The sequence below is a fragment of the Sciurus vulgaris genome (genome assembly GCF_902686455.1).
Source record: "Sciurus vulgaris genome assembly, chromosome: 3".
NCBI classification, from domain to species: Eukaryota; Metazoa; Chordata; class Mammalia; order Rodentia; family Sciuridae; genus Sciurus; species Sciurus vulgaris.
This window is the reverse complement of record NC_136463.1, coordinates 121,589,513-121,609,351: the sequence shown is the minus strand read 5'-3', so window position 1 is coordinate 121,609,351 and position 19,839 is coordinate 121,589,513. Positions and strand designations below refer to the sequence as shown.

The following is a 19,839-nucleotide window of genomic DNA, read 5'->3' as shown; positions in this document are numbered from 1 at the left end:
AGGCTTTTGAATTTCATGTCTACTTCTTGAAAATTTCCTTCTTCTCTTATTCATTTCCTACAGTCACTTCCTGCTGCTTTCATGCAAATGTTAATCCTTATAAATAAAATTGACTAACTAGTACATTACTAACTAGTGTTTATATAGTGGTTCAAAATTGACACAGAAATTTCATTCTAGTGTTGCTTTTAATCCTCATAACAATCCTATGAAGATAACTTTCACTCTAGTTACATATAAGAGCAAATATGTTCAAGTTCCTTTATACAAAAAATAAATAAATAAATAAATAAATAAACAAATAAATAAATAAATAATAAACACTTTGGCACTTGGTTGCTCAATGTGGGCTACTGACTGAAAGGACTCCTTTGCCTACTTGATTTTAGTTGGGTCATATTTCTATGTACAACATTAGTATCCTTATATTTACTGTGTTTTTGAACTGTAGTAACAGAAACTGAGCATCTGAAATTAATTAGACAGCTTTTCTTAGTTATACCAGAAGCAAGCACATTAAGAAACCATATTAGCCTGATAAACTAGACACATATGTTACAAATATGATAGAGGCATAATTATTAGTTTCAACAGTTTTTATTTTTAAGCTTGCTATTTTTTTGATCTGTCTAAAAGAATGGACTATATTTATGATGCATATTAATTATGTCAAATTCTTTTATCATGAAACCTCATTAACTGTGAAAAGTATGGAAACTATAATGAAATGAGCTGTTCTCTGATGTTAGAAAACATGCATTAAGTTCATATGATTTAAATCTCCCTTCTTCCAAATGTAATCAATTTTTAAAAATGTATTGTTCATGAACATCTGTGAATGAGGTCAGTTGAATACTTTTTCAGAAAGGTGAATAAGCAGTTATAGAAAAATATGGCATTATAGAAAGCTAACTCTTAAAAATGCAATAACAATAAATATATGAAAGCTTTAATCCCACTCTTCCACTTTTATCAGATTCATGAAAATCCTTAAAACCCATGTGAAGAGTCTAAGTTCTCCTGGATTATTACCAGGCTAATTTGAATTCATGGTAAAGACTTAAGTATGCTATTAAGGATTCATTAACATTAGTCCAAAGTTGCTATCTAATATATTTTAAAACAATTGGATAAAATAATAACTTTAGATAAATATTAATAATGCACTATGTTCTATATATAATTAACAAATATATAGCTATATAATTACTAATATGATCACAATATTGATCATTATTGTATCTATCGATTCATACAAAGCCTTATTTACTTTGACAAAGATAGGTTTCAGTAATCAATATAGTTCTTATTCTTACACAATGCAGGAATATCACACTAGATTCTTCTGCAAACAAAAATTAGTAAATAGCAAGCATAGTATGAAAGACTGAAGCAGACAGTTACAGTTGTTAGTTTTAGATTATATTATTTGGTTATAGCTCTTTTAACTTTAAATCATGTTGGTACACGTGCCTTTAAACAGGTTATCTTTCACACTTTTCAAGCTCATTTACCACTTATAAATGCAGATCCCTCCTGGAAGGTGGTCTCAGTTGCAGAAGTATCTGAGGTTGCATATCCCAGACTTTGAAAAACTCTTTCACTCTCCTGCCATGTTTTTTGAAAATTCCTCCTGAGTTCCTTAGGTGAATCAGAGATGTCTAAAATATGGCCAGCAATAACATCTTCATAGGTGGGTGGGGCATGCTTGAAGTCAAAGCCAGATTTGCCAGCTTCAGAGCTATGTGAGGATGAAGCCATCACCTTTGATCCAACAACTTGACTCTCAAATGTATCCATGCCTGAGAAATGTTCACTCAGAGACCTTGTTTCTGAGCGTACTTTGGGCTGTTTAACAGAGATTTTTTCTTGGAATTCTATGGGATATTTGTAAGAAAAGTCTGCAAAATTAGTGTTTTCTAAAGATGTTACTCCAAATTCCTCCTTACAAAATGTACGACTCTCTTGTTTTATATTACGGTTAGCTTCTCCATTTGCATAGACTCTTCTATCTGACTTAGCTTCAAAAACTGGGCCTTCCTCAAATTCCCTGAACCACCTGTTTATTTCATTTTCATGGTCATTCACAAACTTTTCAGCCATTTGAACCGTTCGATTGGCCGCTTCATATCTCTGTGTGTGCTCTGACAGGCGAGGCACTTCCACCTTGCGGATGACTTCGACTGCATCATAACTCTCAGTGTCGGGCACGATGCCGTTGATGGAATTCACTCCATCTTTATGAACATATGTCGCCCTTTTCTCCACTTTCCTAACTTCCTCTTGAGCTTCCATGGATTCTCTGAAGGAAGCACCACCAACGTGATTCACATGCACAGGTATTGTGATTGTCGGTGGAGAGACCCTGTCACGACTCTCTATCTTTATTTGACGACGAAGTGTTGCTGGGGACCTGATGATTTCTGTCCTCTTCTCTACAATTGGAACTGGGGTTGCTGGCGGACACGGAACGGTTCCTCTGGATAACTTTGCCGTTGTGTCTTTGAGTTTGATAAGTTGTTCAGAGCGGCTCCTGGGTGGAGAAGGGGAGGTGTTTGCTCTGTGAATTCTAGATGATTGTGGCATTGGCCCTCTTGGTGGAGGTTCAGCACAACTGTCCTTTTTAGGGGACTGAGAAAGCTCATCCTTAGCTGAGGTTTCTGTTCGTCGGGCAGTAGATTCAATTGTTATAAAAGTAGGTGATGGCGGACGAGTTTTTAAAGAGGGAGGAGAAATCTTGCTGTCATCCAGCTTAATTTCCTCATGGGTTTTTGTGCAATTATGAACAGTAGCTTCATGATGAGTTGCTTCTTGGTGGTGCACTATTTTTTCTTCTACAATTTTATTTTCTTTTTGTTCCATGTTTTTATTATAGCTGGCTTTAGTATTAGACACTTTTGAGGATGCTTCCTTAAGACTAATAGGTTTATTTTCTTGCAATCCGGTTTTGGAGGTGATCATGGCTGTTTGAATTTTATTTTCACAGTACACAAGCATATCCTCAGCTTGTGTTTTAATATGTGCTATTTCTTCTTTGACTTTTTCTAAATTATTCTCCATGGCAATGTGAACTCCGTATTCTCTTTTTTCTTCACTTATCAGCCATACCGGAATAATATTTAACAGTGTCTGAAACGTTTTAAGGCCACTTTTATTTGGCTCTGCTTCAAACTGTTTTACTCTAGACAAAATCTGTTGTAGTTCTTCACGTTTTCTCAAGAATTCCAATATATTTACAGCACATTTTCCATTATCCTGCTGGGATTCTTTCACAGAGGAAAATGAAGATTTGTTCTGTGTAATCTCTTGCTTTGAATCTTTCGTATTGGAGGAGACTTGCTTCTGTTGGATGCCCTTGTCTCTGAGGCATTTTTTTTTCCTGCAGAATATCACATGGCTGGGACAATATTTTATGTTCAACTGTACTTTCAGAAGTCTGTATTTGTGTTTGCTGAAAATTCTGAGTCTGTGACTCACAATGTGCATCAATAATCTTCTGTTTGACTGCCTTCGGTGCTGACCTATTACTCGGATGTTCTTGTTGTCCTTCAACTATCAATCTCTCTTCTTTTGAGCTAATCATTGACGTTCCCCTATTTTTTTCTTCAGTTTCTAGAAACTTCCCTCTCACAGGTTCCCTAAAATCTCTTTGTTTCTCAGGAACAATTTTGAACGTACTTTCCTGGCTTTTCTCTGAAAATTCTGAAGGCAGTTGAATTGTCACTCTTTTTTCTTTTTTGGGTATTTGGTCACATTGTTCAGTCACAGCTTGCCTATTACTGTATTCTGTACTTGCTTCAGTTTTCTTGGTTTCCTGATGCTGCTCTTTGGTAATGGCTTGAACGTCTACTTGAGATTGCTTTAGGTGACTTTTATAGTTGACGTCTACATGATCTACAGTAGGAAGCTTGATGGTTTTCACTTTGAAACTTGGAGAACCTGATTTGCTCTGGGGCGCGTGCAACTGCCCGAGGCACTTCTGCTGTGTTTGCTGTATACTACATTCTTGGTGACTCTGGTTAATTTCACAAGCCGATTTAGATTGTGTAATATCCCTAGAGCTCTGTAAGACTTCTTTTTTCACTTTAGTCTTCTCTTCTGAGGCTGCTTGAGCATGCTGGAGCCTTGTGACTGCGACTGTCACTGCTGATGCAGTTGAAAGCTGGTCATCAGAGCGCACTCCTGCAACTTGAACATTACTTTCAGAGTCTGGGCTGGGCTGGGCCACAGGGAGCACTGAATCAGTTTTGGGTAGGGGGACCTCTTTATTTGTTTTTTGCAAGAGGGTTTCCTTTTCCAACTCTGATAGTTCTTGATTTTGGTTTTCCGTTCTGACAATGTGGCGATAAGACATCTCTTTTCTCTGTTTTTCAAGCTCTTCCCTTTGTTGCCTGTATTTTTCTTCAGCAATCATTAAAGGTGTCTTAAATTTTCTCATATAAGGTTTTGGACTTTGTTGTCCTGAAACTGCTGGAAATGAGTGGGATTTTATGAGAGGTACCATCTGCTTTCCTTTGAGTGCAGAAGTTTCAGGAACTGTCTGTGAGAGAGACTTTGCAGAGTCAACAGATAGCTGTTTTCTCTCATCAAGGCTCTTTCTGAATGCGTTCTGCTTTGTCTCTGTGTGTTCACTGCTCATAGCCATCTCTACTTTTTTCTCATACTTTAAGGGAATAGTTTTACATTCCATGTTTGATGGGGAATCTTCCAGCTCAACCTTTGGGAAAAGCTGGTTCTTTTTATCTTCCATTCTCTTGGGAAATTTGGGCTTGGGTAATGTGGGAGGTGGTGATTTTCCTGTTGTGATTTTAGACTGAGAATGAATTTGCTGAGAGCTCAAGGCTTCTTTTTGGGAATACTGCTGTATGAATGCTTCACTACGTTTTTCTGGAACTGAGGAGGACAGGGAATCTTCCAGTTCAACTTTTGGGAGAAGCTGGTTCTTTTTATCTTCAATTCTCTTGGGAAATTTGGGCTTGGGTAAGGTGGGAGGTGGTGATTTTCCTGTAATGACTTTAGATTGAGAATGAGTTTCCTGAGAGCTCAAGGCTTCTTTCTGGGAATACTGTTGTATGAACGCTTCACTGTGCTTTTCTGGAACTGAGGAGGAAAGAAGATGTGCTGGTATTTGAGACTGAGCTGGAGGAAGGGGAGGTGGAAGGAATATTGACAGAGATTCTTTCTCAGATTTCTCATCTGCAGGTGGTGGAGGAAGAGGGAGGCCTGGGAAGCTTTCAAATTCAGCCCTTATCTTCTCTGTTGAAAGTGAGGGAGGAAACTCATTTTTTTCAGGCAATAGTATTAAAGGAGGTGGAGGAGGAAGAGGGAATTCAATTTCAGATGATGCATTGGAAGGTGGAGGAGGAGGTGGAGATGGAGGTGGAAGGGAGCCCTCACTTTCTTTTCCATTATTCTCAGGGTTAAAGTTGATTGGATTAAAGGACCTTTCCATTGCCATCTTTAAGTCTTTGGAAGTATTTGTCTTCATTAGAAAGTCCTGGCTTTCCAGATGAATATCACTTTTCTGCTTTTTGTCAGTTGCCTTGAATTTATTGTGGTTTTTCTCAGAGACTTTCACTCCTGTTATATTGGATATGTCTTCATCTACAGGCAAAGGCTGGAGGTTCATACTATTTTTCTTTATATCCTTATTAGAATTCTGCATCTCTTGCTTTAACAGAGTTTGCTTCTGAAAGTCCCTTGTGACTTCATACATTTCTCCAATTTGCATGTGGCCTGGATGCTGGGTGGGACCAGGTGTGAATCTTTGTGTCTCTGTTGGTATTTTAATGTTTTTAGTCTTTTTAGGACTCTTTTCATGGAAAGCCTCAGTCTTCTGGTGGCCATTCTTCAGTTCACAGGTTTGAGCCTGTTGCTTCTCAATTGTTCTGTCAGTTGATCCAGTGGAGTTGAAGACTTCATCCTTCTTGAGCTTCCTCATTGTCTCTGATTCTGTAGATTTTAGGTTTTCCTTCACAGACACAGTGGAGGTTAATTGTCTGCTCATGTGCTTGTCACTGAGCTGCTGTTCTTTTGTGGTATCGGTCTGCACACCCATTCTAATGCCTGTTTCCAACACATTTGTCATAGCTTGGTGGTGTGAATTAGATAGTCTTCTGAGGCTTTTCTCAAGAGCATCATTGTTCTGTTCACGATCTATGACAATCTTTACTGTGCCTTTTGGGGCCTTTGGGAGAGTAACCTCAGATCTTTCTTCTGTTAAAGTCCCATGACACAATTCACCTGTCATTGCACTGAGAGCTTCTGCCCTCCCTTGCCAGCTGGCTTTTGGTTCAAATGCTCCTGGCCTTGGCTGAAGAACACTTTTCTTGTCCCTCTGCACAGCCACCTGATTGACTTCTGTTTCCTGCCTTTCTGAAGATCCAACCATCCCAGTTTGGCCATCTTTTCTGATTATACTTTCTTTGTTGACTTCTTTAAAACCTCTCTGTACTTCTTTCAAAGACCTCAAGGATTTTTCAAGATCATCTCGAATAAGCTCCTTTTTCAAGATTTCCGTCTTTGTGTTAGTAGCCTTTTCAAGGCACTCAATAGCTTGCTCAATATCGCACGGGATGGCACTTGGCTGTTTAGATCCTTTCCATCGGTGGGTTGACTCCTGAAGTGACTTGAGTGTGGCTAGCATGTCACCTTTTATAATTTCTTCTGTTTTAGCCACTGCTTTCTGATTTATGGCCTGGCTGAGGGAATTCAGAGTTGATTTCAAGTCTCCTTTTATGATTTCTTCTTTGTGTGTCTCATGAGATGAACTCTGAGGCTCTGCCATAAACATTTTAACAGTGTTGTGCACATCTCCTGGAATGATGTCAGCTTCACTAACAGTGCGTTCCACCTGAGACTGCCTTCTCTTTAGTAACAGTTTTGTGCCCTCAACGTCACCACCGATTATCTCTTCCTCTTCTGGTTTCTGAGCCATTAGTGTTTCATCAGACCCTGTCTGGAGTTGTTTGAGATAATCCAGAGCTCCAGTTTCTATGCACGTTGTAAAAAACTGAACATTTCCCCTCTCAGAAGCATCGATTTTAGCCCTTTCAGATATTTTACTGTTTGATGAGGAAGACAACAGATTATGAATGGCACGTCTCACGTCCCCTCCTATGACTTCCTCACGCTCAATTGTGTCACTGGCATTTTCATGAAGAAGACAATAGATAGTCATGTTAACATCTCCTCTTTCATCTTCCTGAATTACAATGCCTCTCTTTGCAGGTCTTTCCTCTGACAACAGGTTTTTTATTGCTTGCTGTACATCACCTCTCACTATCTCTTCCTTTTCAGTATGAACTTCAGTTGACCTGTTTAATAATTGAGTTTTAGTGAAATTGACATTTCCCTTCTCCTCTTCACTAACCCAAATCTCTCTTTTGGTACAGTCTCTTTTGGAGAGTAAGTTCATCATTATACTTCTGAGATCCACCCTGATAATTTCTTCTTTCTGTATCTCAGGAGATGATTGGTTCATTAGCTTGTATTTTGCCATCCGGACATCTCCGACTTCATCAGCTTCAATGATAATTCCAGGAGCCTCAATAACTTTTTGAGAGTAGAGATCTTGCAAGGTTTCTTTAATGCTCTTGCCAATAATTTCTACTTTTTCTATTCTAGTTTCATTAAATTCATGAAGAGGTGTTGTTTCAAAGAGCCATGTAGTTGTTTTGACATCAGAAGGAGGGATTTCTTCCTTAGTCATTTTGGAGGGGCTTTCATCTGCCTCCTTAAGAGAATCCAAAGTTTGATTTTCAAATAGCCACACTGCCTGCTTAACATCACCTTTCTGCACATCTTCTTGGGTGACTGTCTTGATATTTTCATAATCTGACCCTTCTCCTCTTAGCTCGTCTATTGTGTGAGTTTCAAATAGCCAAGTGGATATTTTCACGTTGCCCTTCTGTATTTCGTTGACACTTACTGTCCTTACGTAATTGCTCTTACCAATATTTTCAGACTCAAAGAACTGCTTACTCGTCTTCACATTGCCGCCTTGAATGCAGTCAACAGTGGGCACGATATTATGTGACTCTTCTGAAATCTGGTCCAGTGGCTGAGTTTCAAATCTGTATCTGACAGAACTAACATCTCCCTTGTGAATGTCTTCTTGTGTGACAGATTTAATAACATACACAGTTTGTGGTTCATTAATTGAGTCTAATGGTTTTGTTTCAAAAAGCCACCTTGTTCCTCGCACATCTCCATGAATTACTTCTTCCTTTTTAACCGTTGTCACTTCATGAAAATAACCTTCTCGATCCTGAATTGCGTAGAGTGGTTGGGTTTCAAAGAGCATTCTGTAGCTTTTTACGTCACCCTTTATTACTTCTTCAGTAATTGTCTTCTTGGTGCTGGTAGAGTCAGATTCCTCTTTAATCTCATCTAAAGAAAAAGTCTCAAAAATGAAGCACCCTTTCCTTACATCCCCACCTTGTATGTCTGTCACTGTCTTAACTGATCCATTGTGATCTTGGCTTGCTTTTATCATATCAATTGGTTGGTTTTCAAACAGCCACCTACAGTTTAAAACATTGCCTTTCTGAATGTCTTCACTTTTTAGGGTTTTGATCTTTTTCAAAACTTCCTCTGAACTGGAACTTATAGAATCTAAGGATTGATTTTCAAATTTATGCCTCATGCTGGAGACATCCCCAGCTTGGATCTCCATTTCCACAGGCTTGGTTTCCTTCCCCTCCTCTCCTTGTATGCTGTCCAGATTTTCTGTCTCAAAAAGAAAACATGCTGAACGAACATCCCCACCTTGGATCTCCTCCTGTTTGACAGTTTGTAACTTGACTGTTGTTTCAGAGTCGTCTCTTATGGTATCAAGTGGCTGGGTTTCAAAAAGCCAAGTACAGGTTTTGACATCTCCCTTATGAATTTCTTCACTGCCACTCGTTAATGAAACCTTTTCATAAAGAGACTCCATTGGCTGGGTTTCAAATAGCCATTTACAGGTTTTGACATCGCCTTTAACAATGTCTGTAGTTTGTTCAGTTTTAGTTTCTGTTTCTTCCACATTACTGAAATATTTAATTGAATCAAGAGGTTGGGTTTCGAACAACCATTTAGCAGATTTCACATTTCCAGTCTGTATTTCTTGAGCAGATATTCCTCTAATTATCTGAAATTTATGAAGACTTTCATCAAACTGGTCAATGGGCCTTGTTTCAAAAAGCCATCTGCAGCTTCTTACGTCACCTCTTAGGATTTCTTCTTGCTGGACTGTTTTTACTTGATGGTACTTTCCAAGGTGATCTTGAATAGCATACAGTGGTGTTGTCTCAAAAAGAGATTTGTTTAACTCCACAGCACCCCTTGTGACTCCTTCCACTTCTATTTTATGTGATGCATCAAATTTGATTAGATTGTTTGATTCAAAGATATGCGTGTAATTTCTGACATCTCCTCTGTCGACTTCTTCAAGCTTCACTGTTCGTGTGTACTCTTTTTTACCTTCTCTTATCTCTTCCAGAGGTTGAGTTTCAAAAATCCATTTCTGGTGCCTGACATCACCTTTTTCTTCTTCAGAGGCAGTGATTTTTTGAAGCTTTCCAACATCAGGACTATCTTTTAAAGCCTCCATTGGAAGTGTTTCAAATAGGTGCTTGGTGGTTTGTACATCGCCCCCTATGATCTCTTCAGGTGACACAGGATCTGCATCAGGAACTTCTTTTAGAATGTCTAATGGCTGCGTTTCAAACATCCAACACTTTTTGGACACATCTGTGCCTATGATTGTTTCCTTTTCAGTGATGACCTCTTCTGACTCTTCTTTGATTTTTTCCAGTGGTTGGGTTTCAAATAACCACTTTGCCCTACTCACTCCACCTTTGACATTTTCCTCCATGGATATTCCCCGGACAACTTTAATTTCTGTAATATCCTTGTTAATTGTGTCTAAAGGCTGTGTTTCAAACATCCAACGTGCTGTTCTCACATCCCCCTTTTCTACATCTTCTCTGTGAACAGTTTTAATTTCTAGCATTTGACCCAGACCATCTCTAATAACATATAATGGTTGAGTTTCAAAACATTTTATACTTCTCTTGACATTTCCCTTAATTTCTTTGAGCTCAGACCTGAGTTGCAGTAAGTTAGCCTCATCCACTGAATGAAGCTGTCCAAGTTGATCCAGATGTTGAGTTTCAAACATATATCTCACAGTCTTGACATCTCCCCCTGTTATATCCTTAATAATAGCTAATGCTGATTCTTCTTGACTTTGATGAATTTTATTCATTGAGTCTAATGGCCTTGTTTCAAACATCCACCGGGCTGTGTGGACATCTCCTCTGGCTAGCTCAGGTACTTTCTCAGCATTTACTTCAGTGACAGAAGAATGAACCCCCAGCATATCCATGGGTTGGGTTTCAAACATCCATGTAGTATACTTCACATCGCCACCAGCAATAATTTCTTGATCAGCAATGCCTTTAGAAGTGTTATCTCCATCTGGAGAGCCATGGTTGATAGAATCTAATGGTTGATTCTCAAAGATCCATCTTATGGACTGCACCTCTCCTTTCAGAATTTCATCCCATTCCAAGCACTCTCTTTCTGAGTTCAGATCTTTATGAGAACTGTCATTCGTATTTTCAAAAACATACCGAGCTTGCTGCACATCTGCTGAAACTGAGCTCCCTGAGTTTATTTGACTAGAAACAATCTCAGAAACCTCACTGATATAATCTTTTTCTAAATTTTTCCTTAACTCAGGATGAATGTGTTTATATAAGCGGTTTAATTCATACAAATTTCTTTGCTTGGAATACAAATCTTTGGGGACTGGTAGTCTCTTAGGAGGACTGGGGACTTCAGGGGACTGGGAAAATGCTGTTGCATCTATCGGAGTTTGAAGTACATCAGGTGGTGGAGGAGGAAATTCTTCCATCTTTCCTGAAGAAGTACCATTAACTTGTGCCAGAGTTGAGGAAGTAATACTGTGATCACTATATCTTGAAGCAGATGTTTCCTTTCTCTGACTAGTTGAAGTATAAGTAGAGGAAGAGGAACCCACAACAGATGATGGCTTTATAGTGTCTTCATATTTATGCTCAATCTTTAGGGGAGAGAAAATCAAAGCTCATAAAGATTATTGTGGTGATGGAAGCTCCCGTGGTGCTGCCCTTCACCCATCTACAACCAGGACTCTGCTGTGACATCTTCAGCAAGAAAAACAGGTGATCTACTCCCCTTAAAGACACCCTTAAGAGTGATATTCAGTGCTTGTTCCTATCTTTCCTAGAACATGCTTTTACTTAGAAAACTTCATGTATCAATGATCAAAATATCAATGATCAAGTATTTTAATATTTACACATACTCTTGATTTTTCACTCTTTACTTAATGTGTTATGCAGAGCAATCCACAGGGAAATAGTAAAAGTCTTGAAGTACTTTTGAGAGTTGTTTTGTTTTCCTTGGAATTTTAAACAGAAGAGAGTAAGTATCTGACATTTAAAATTGACTTAATTACTTTATCTGCTCTTAGTTATAGACTTTAGAGCTTAATGTAATTTTTCTTCCCTCATTTGCTCTACTGGGAAAAGTTTTTACTCTGTCTCTTTTCTTATGTAGATCAATATTCTTCTTCTGGGACAGAATAAGTGCTAGTTCAAGATTTTTTTGTTATTCTTGAAAAAAACACCTCAAATAGCCAATAATTTGAAAATTTTACACACTTAAATCTGATTTTACATTTAATATATTTCCATGTAGAGAAATTACCTTACCTTAATCTGCTTGGCTGGGGTTGTTGTCTCTTTGTCAGAATAAAGGACCTTTTCCTGGGCAGATTTTTCAAATTGCTCTTTCAGAAACTTAGTTGAAACCTTAGGAACTTCTTCATCCTCAGGTGTATCAATAACTACAAACAGATAAGAATATCAGGGATATTATATAATGAATAAAATTATGTTAAAGAAAAATGTAAGATAAATAAAAAGATTCAAGGGATACATTTATTCATATGCTATTGGTTCATTTTGTAATTTAGGCATATAGCAAGAAATATAGGGAAAAAATGCAGGAAGAAAAATTTTGGTGGTTATATGTGGGAAGGAATATTTTCCAAATATTTTTCAAGAATGTTCCACTTCTCTTCTTAGGAAAAAAAATATTAACAGTTAGAAACAAAAGAAAGAAGAGTAGACGATTTCTTAAACAAAATAAAAATAGTCAAATCATTTGAGTAATGTTTTGGTCATGATTGGATTACATTTTCACTTTCACCTCTTCAGGGCTGCAAAAATCTTTCCCCTAGTATAAGCTGAACAACAGTACCTTGTCTTATACAAACATAAGATTATTCTAATCTCCTATTTGTACTTTGTAGAACTAGGTTTAGTAGTACTTAAATCTGTCACTAAAATTAACATAACACAGATAATTCTATTACCAGGGAATTTGATACCATCAAGTTGTATTCTAGGTCCCTGAGGCAAAAAAGGAATTCAGAAGTGGGAATTCAAAAGTGACTACCTTGTCACCTTCTGCCTTTAAGGATGAACCTCATAGGGGTAATGAGCAGTGAACTACTTTAAAAACATATTTCATCTATTACCACAGGCAAAATCTAATTATATGTAGAAACACTACCCTGCCCTCTTTGGGACCATGAGTCATAGTTACTAAAGTTACTTAGTGGGAAGAATTGGGCTTTGGAATTTCTCCATTCAAACTCACACACACACATCAATAAGAGAAAGATAGTGGCCCAGTAATAACAGGCTCTTACCTGTTTCTTGAACATACTGATGGAACTGAGAAGCTTGGTTTAGTTCCTGGGTGTGCTTTTCAAGATGAGACACCTGTGTTTAAAGATAATTTTTACAAAGTAATTGTTTTTCAGAAGTCAGTGCTTTGAACACTACAAATAATATTCTTCATTTTAGTGATTTTCATCTAAGACTTCAGTATAAATTGAAAGATGCTAATTAAGTTTCTATCATTTATTTTAATGCAAGAACTTGAGATAGAAAAAATCTGATTCACTATCTAAAGTGCAATCATTTTCTTAGGGTACCTTTTATCTTTAAAAGAATTTCAACTTTAAAATAGAGACACTGATATATATATATGTATATATATACATATATATATAGAGAGATATTAAATATGTAAAGGACAATAAAAACAAAACTTACAACAAAAACAACAAAGTCAAAACTTGCACAAAGTTTTGGAAACTGTTTGCCAAGTATTGTATCTCTAACTAGTTACCATTTCTTTTTGGAGAATATCAATTCCATGTGATTTGGAAACTTCTTGCTCATTTCTTCTCATTTCCTGACTGCTGTGGATTACCTCCTGAAAATAAGAATGCAAACAAAAACAGACAAAGCCTTAAGAAAAGTTTGAACATCTAAACTAATGAGATTTCACAGAGGATTCTAAAAAAATGAAATGTCTGGGCTGGGTTTGTGGTTCAATGGTAGTGTGCTTGCCTAGCCCATGTGAGGCCCTGGGTTCGATCTTCAGCACCACATAAAAATAAAATAAAGGTATTGTGTGCACGTACAACTAAAATATATATTTAAAAAAATGAAGTTTCTGAAATTGCTTGGGTGCTATAACAAAGTAGTGAAAATTTAGTTGCTTAAAATTGCATAATGTTACTATTTTGTATTACTGTGCTTCAGAAGTCCTGACAGATGTCAGAAGGTACGTATTCCTTTCTGTAGACTCTGCGGCAGAATCCATTCCCTTGCCTTTCACAGCTTCTGGAAGCTTCCCACCTTCCTAGGCTTTTGTCCCCTCTTCTCAGGTTGAGACCTTCTCCCACTGCCACCTGTCTGATCCTCTCTTCTAGTTTTCAGGGCATTTATGATTACATTGGACCAACCCAGATAATCAAGGATTATATCCTTGTCATAATATCAATTAATTAGCAGTTTTATTCCTTCTGCAATTATAATTCCCTTTGCAAATAATTTTACATATTCACATTTTGGGGATTAGGACATAGATCCCAAATGTTAGTGGTGCATCTTGTATTTGTTATGAGAAAGATGGACTTCAAAAAGAATATGCAAATTCTTGAAAAAGAAATATATTTTGTTGTTCATAAGTCACATTTTCATTATCAAAACCACATTCTGGTCTTCAATTTGGCCATCCAATATTATGATTATTTAGAGTTCAATTAAAACTGATCTCTAAATATAACCAATACACATAGGCCATATTATGATACTATGCATTCCTTATCTTTGTTTTATGGAAACTACTTTTGACTTTGGTCAGGTTAAAACAGGTGACTGTAACTGAATTGGAAACATAGAGCTCCTGAAAATTTTGTGATCCAGCCTTGCTTTCATTACAGAATATTGTGACATGATTATAATATTGGTTGATATCAAAAACTACTTAGAATGCTGGTTAAAAATCCTAACATCAAAAATAAAGATATGGATACCCTCTCTCTTTAAGAACATATGTATTTGAATGTATTTGAACTTAGAACTTTAGTTTTATCTTGATATCCAGATGACAAATAGTATTTTTTGACATCTGATTTTTAAAAATGTGCTTTAGTAAAGAATAGTCAAGTGAGCAAAGGTATATTATCATTAAGAATTAATTAGGATCACTATTTTTTTTTACAGTTAGTTAAATAGTTTTAAACTATCACATTTTTATTCCTTAAACCAAGAGTAACTGTAAAATTAATTAATGAGATCGCAACTGGTCCTTTCCTTGCTACTAGACTTACAAGTATGTGATGTTTGCCCCACAGGTGTTTGGAATACAAAGTTAAGGTTCTAATTAATCAAGGAGCAGTTGATTATTTAGAGATGTATAATATAATCTGGGTTTATTGTACTTTCCTAGAAAGGAGAATTAAGAAGCATAAGTTGAGACAATCCTGAAAGTTTTATAAGCAAATAAAGTGAAAATGTGGGCTTACACTTTAAATTTAGGTTATATAACTCATTAAAGTACACTAAAGGTTTTTTTTTTTCTGAATATAATGTTTTCCTATCCCTGTTTTATGATCTATATATTTCAAATGATATTTGATAATATGTTTGATCCAAAACTTTACTAAGAAAAAGGTTCACATTGTTATGGTCCAGGCTAGAGGGGCAGTAACCAAACAGTCCCTGAGACTCCATGTCATGTAGGAAAAGCTTCACCCATGGGAACACTCTGCCTCTGTACCCATCAACAGTTGCTCAGCATGGCATGTTTGGCAACACAAAATGGCAATTCTTATACAATGTAAGATTGTTCTCCCTCTGGGTTCCATTTTTCTTGGGCAGTGTACCCTAACCACATAAAATGTTAACATTTGTTTAAATGTCAGTAACCATTCTCTGATTGTCATACCAACAGCCACTTACGATTAATGTACTGACTTGATTTACTTATGGTATAAAAGTACACTCTAAACCCTGGAGGGGGTTGAAGGGTGCAGACTTGCAGCCTGCCCCTCTGTCCTGCCAGCTGATCAATAAAGATGGTTCCAGTTCCTCCTTTAAGATCAACTCTGTGATTTATTGTGATCTTGCCATTACAACATAAGGAAAAAATGAGTGAATGAAATAGAACCTTCAATTAGTAAATTAATTCTGCTGAAACTTATACTTTTCAAGAGTGGTCTAGAAACTGGGGATAGGACAATATACAAAATACTTTCTCAAGAAAGATTATAGAAAGAAACTAACAATCCATGTTCTTTCCTTTCAGTTCAAAGGATCAGAATTCCACATAAGATGCCTTACATAATCCAGTCTTATTTAAGGGTGTTAATAGCATTGGGCTGGAGGGAACATAGTAGTCATTGAATAAGGCAGATAGAAAAAAATGCTTGAGTAGAAAGGACAACTCCTTACAACAGTGACAATCTGTCTGCCTACCTACAGAGATGGGGTGTAAATCTCTCATGATTCTTATGTTCCTATGTACACACTCAGAAGTTGGAAGTGGTAATGAACAGACTGCGAAGCAGCAAAGAAGAATAAAAGAACCTGAACAGAGGCGAGGTCTTTACTGAGGGGCACCATAGATATTTCATTGAGTCATGTCTCTGCCCAGAAGTCTATATGCCATCTGTGTTCTAATGACATCCTGTAAATGATCCCTGCTGTCATTTTTAAACTTGGATTAGTTAACACCTACAGAAATCAATGTTTCTTCCTGTTTTGAAAACTCTGAAGATCTCACAACTGTCGGTCCATATTCCAACATGAAAGTACCTGGCTGACACAAAGAGGGGCTGGCATTTTGGTCAGGCGTATAGTTTTCAGGCCACTGTCCCTATTACTTCCTAATGTTTAACAGCAAGCTGGTGTTTTTCTAAACCCTTTTTCATATTCATAGAGATTTTAGGTTTCAGGTACCTTCTACCAATTGTCATACTGAGAGTAAAGTGACATGAATCTCTGTGGAGAAAAAATGTAAACTATTCTAAGTAGGAAAACTGTATAGAAATGTATTTTTTGTCATGTAGTTCAAAAGTTATCATCTTCTGGAGCAAACACTTTATAGTTAGTGTGCATCTATTCAAGTGAAAACCATCTATGCCTATCATCTCTAAATATATTTTCTTGTAAGAAATGGCACAACATTAGCAGTACAAACATACGTAAATTTTGTTTATAGTTGTAAGTTTCTACTTCAGCATTTACGTACTATTACTAAATAGAACTGTAATTGCTACAGTAGTTTGGTATGTTAGAATCATTGCATCAATTTTAGAGCCCCCCGGTTGCTGTAACTTACATAAAATCTGTCTTAAATATCCCAAGATTTTGTTTCCATCATTTTTTTCTGTTTCCCATTTTGTAAACTACTTTAATTTGGATTTTACATCTGACTTTCTTTCCCAATTTTTGGTATCTATAGAGTGTAGAGTTAGGTAAAGAATGAATCATTATAATGCTAAGGCAGAAATCAAATTACACAAATAAATATAATAAAGAATTCTAGTCAGAACACCATAGATAAACTCACATGAAATGATTCATGAAATTGGTTGCTGAAAATGAAATTCCAAATATAGACCAGGCTGCAAGAGACCAAAATGCTATTTGTTCACAGGTGGATTAACATAACCAGATTCAGGGATTATTACTAACTCCTTCCTCTATTAGGTTCATTGTAATCAAAGACAAATCACTAAATCACACTTTAAATTCAGTTCTTTCATTTCAAGCAGTCACTACAGGAAAGAAAAGAAGTAATATATACACACACACACACACACACACACACACACACACACATATATATTCTAACTTTGGAGTATAAAAAATAAATTGTAACAATTACAAAGCACTCGTAAAATGTTTGCATGGCTCACATCAATCTGTTCATGTATTAGCCAAGTATATTACAAAAAATCTATTGTTGATATACACATCTTCTAAGGAGATTTTTCCAGCACAGACAATAGTTCACATTCTGCCTACCCAACTTGTCATTGTCATAATAATTATAGGAAAAGACATTGTCAACTTTTACCAACAAAAATACAAATTCGTTTGGATGCAATGAATGAGAAAAAAGACCTATTTTATGGTGACTGACAATGATTCTTAGGAATATACCCAGTACAAAAAGCATATGAGGAAAGACTGGAAGAATAGTAGATATCTGTCTCACCAGAGTAGAAAAAATAGAAATTCAACATTTTTTCCTGTAACTAATCTTATTTTTAATAGAACTAGAAAGGGATATGATATTTTATCATCATTTGCATTTTTGTGCAAGACAGACCTAAACTACAAAAACATGCTAGTTATCATAGCCAAATTGGGAATATAGGCAAGGTTTGAAAGGGCTGTCAGTTCTTTTAAGTGATGAGGACAAAAATTTGTGGTGGATACATTATGCTTGTCCTGATTTGCGTATATCAAATTGAAGCATACTTTGCTTGAGTTTTATCTCTTTATTTTTTGGGAACACTACACAAAAAGTTACTAAACACCTTCTGACATCCTTTGTGCTTGAGTTTTTCACATTCACTATACCCTTTTGAAAACTTGGTTCAAAAATTATTTTCTTCTTGAAATGTTCCCTGACTTCTTTACAGGGTTGGCTGTTCGCACTTCTCCCTCTTCTTCTTTCTTTCTCTTCCTATGACTGTCAGTACACATTTCTATTATTTACCCCTCATGTTTCACAGTCATCACTTTCTCATATGACCCTCTCCTTTAACTGAACTGTGAGTTTCACTCTGGTTCTCAAATCCCAATGTTTAGCTTCTCAGTGCACAGGAGAAGTGAAATAGAATGTCAAGGATTGATGCATGGGGAAATTGTCACTTTTCCCCCTTAGTGTGTGAAAATTTTATAATTGTTTTGGTCTTGCTTTAAAATTTGAGATTCTGGATTTTTCTACATAGTCCTATGATTATTTTTGGGTCTTTTGGCTTATTGTCTTGATACTGAATATTTTCATAATTGGTAGGTGAAGTTACTAAAGCTGATGTGTATAAAAATAATGGTCAACCACTTTACAGAGTGTACACAAAATGAGGGGCACTTGATGATAGTTCAAGTGATCAGAACATCTATGGAAAAACATGGGCAGTGCAATGATGCTGTAAAAGGTAGTCAGCATCATCAGAGGAGAAGGCTGTCCAAGAAAATAATAAGTACACAGGCAACAGCCACATACACAAAGGTAGAGGATCTTTTAAAATAAGAATATAAATTTTTAAAAAAACCTTTAGAATATTCATGGCACTAAACAAACTAATTTTATGTCCTTTCTGTAGTGAATTGTTATTATTCCTTGAGCTGATAAATCATATAAACAGCAATAGATTGCATTTGGCAGAATTACTATGATGTCAAAAAACTAAGTCGAGATATTTATGATGACAATGAAAAGCAATGCTATCCTCATTTTACATTTATATGAATGGACCCAGAATAACTAATCCTGAGCAATAAGAGCAATGCTGGTAGCATCACAGTACCTTATCTCCAATTAGACTCAGTTATAGTAACAATACAGCATGATATTGGCATAAAACGGACACTGGAGACCAATGGAATAGAAGAAAAAACACACAGACAAACCCACATAGATATTATCTTCTGATCCTTGATAAGGTATTAAAAACATACACTAGAGAAAAGATAGTTTTTTTAGCAATTGATGCTGGGAAACTGGATGACCATATATATAGAAGAATGAAACTAGACCCCTAACTCTCAAACCACATAAAAAATCAACTGAAAGGAGATCAAAGAATTAGAATTAGGCCAGAAATACTGTAACTGCTTGAAGATAACACAGAGTTAACAGGCCAACATGTTTGTGAAGGCACTGACTTCCTTAATATGACTCCTAATGCTCAAGAAATAAAACCAAGGACCAATAAGTGGGATGACCTCAAGTTAAAAACCTCCTGCACACCAAAGAAAAGACTTAAGAACTTGAAGAGAGAAGCTGCCCGATGGGAGAAGATCTTTGCCAACTATTTTTATAAGAGGGGAATTAATATCTGAGATCCATAAACATCTCAAAAATCACCACCCAAAACCCCTCAAATAACCCAATCAATAAAAGGGCAAATGAACTAAACAGATGTTTCTCGAAAGAAGAAATGCAAATGGCCAATGAGTATATGAAAAAAATGTTCAACATCCTTAGCAATTAGAGAAATGAAAATCAAAACTACATTGAGAGTTCTCCTCACTCCAGTCAGAATGTCAATCATTAAGAATACAAATAATACTCAGTTCTGGTGAGGGATGTGGGGAAAAGATACACTCATAAATTTTTTGGTGGGGCTGCAAATTAGTACACTTTGAAGATCAATTGTGGAGTTAGCTCAAAAGACTAGAAATGAAATCCCACAATGACCCAGGT

At 36.5% G+C, this 19,839-nt stretch overlaps 1 protein-coding gene across 1 annotated transcript in view; it reads right to left on the bottom strand.

Annotated features, from left to right (window-relative positions):
• The window catches only part of XIRP2 (xin actin binding repeat containing 2), a 71,714-nt gene that overhangs the window by 6,732 nt on the left and 45,143 nt on the right, over nucleotides 1-19,839 (bottom strand). The window contains 5 exon segments of the mRNA XM_079131853.1: nucleotides 1,515-3,375; nucleotides 3,377-11,071; nucleotides 11,745-11,878; nucleotides 12,749-12,821; nucleotides 13,234-13,320. Of these exon segments, the coding sequence (XP_078987979.1) occupies nucleotides 1,515-3,375; nucleotides 3,377-11,071; nucleotides 11,745-11,878; nucleotides 12,749-12,821; nucleotides 13,234-13,320 (9,850 nt within the window).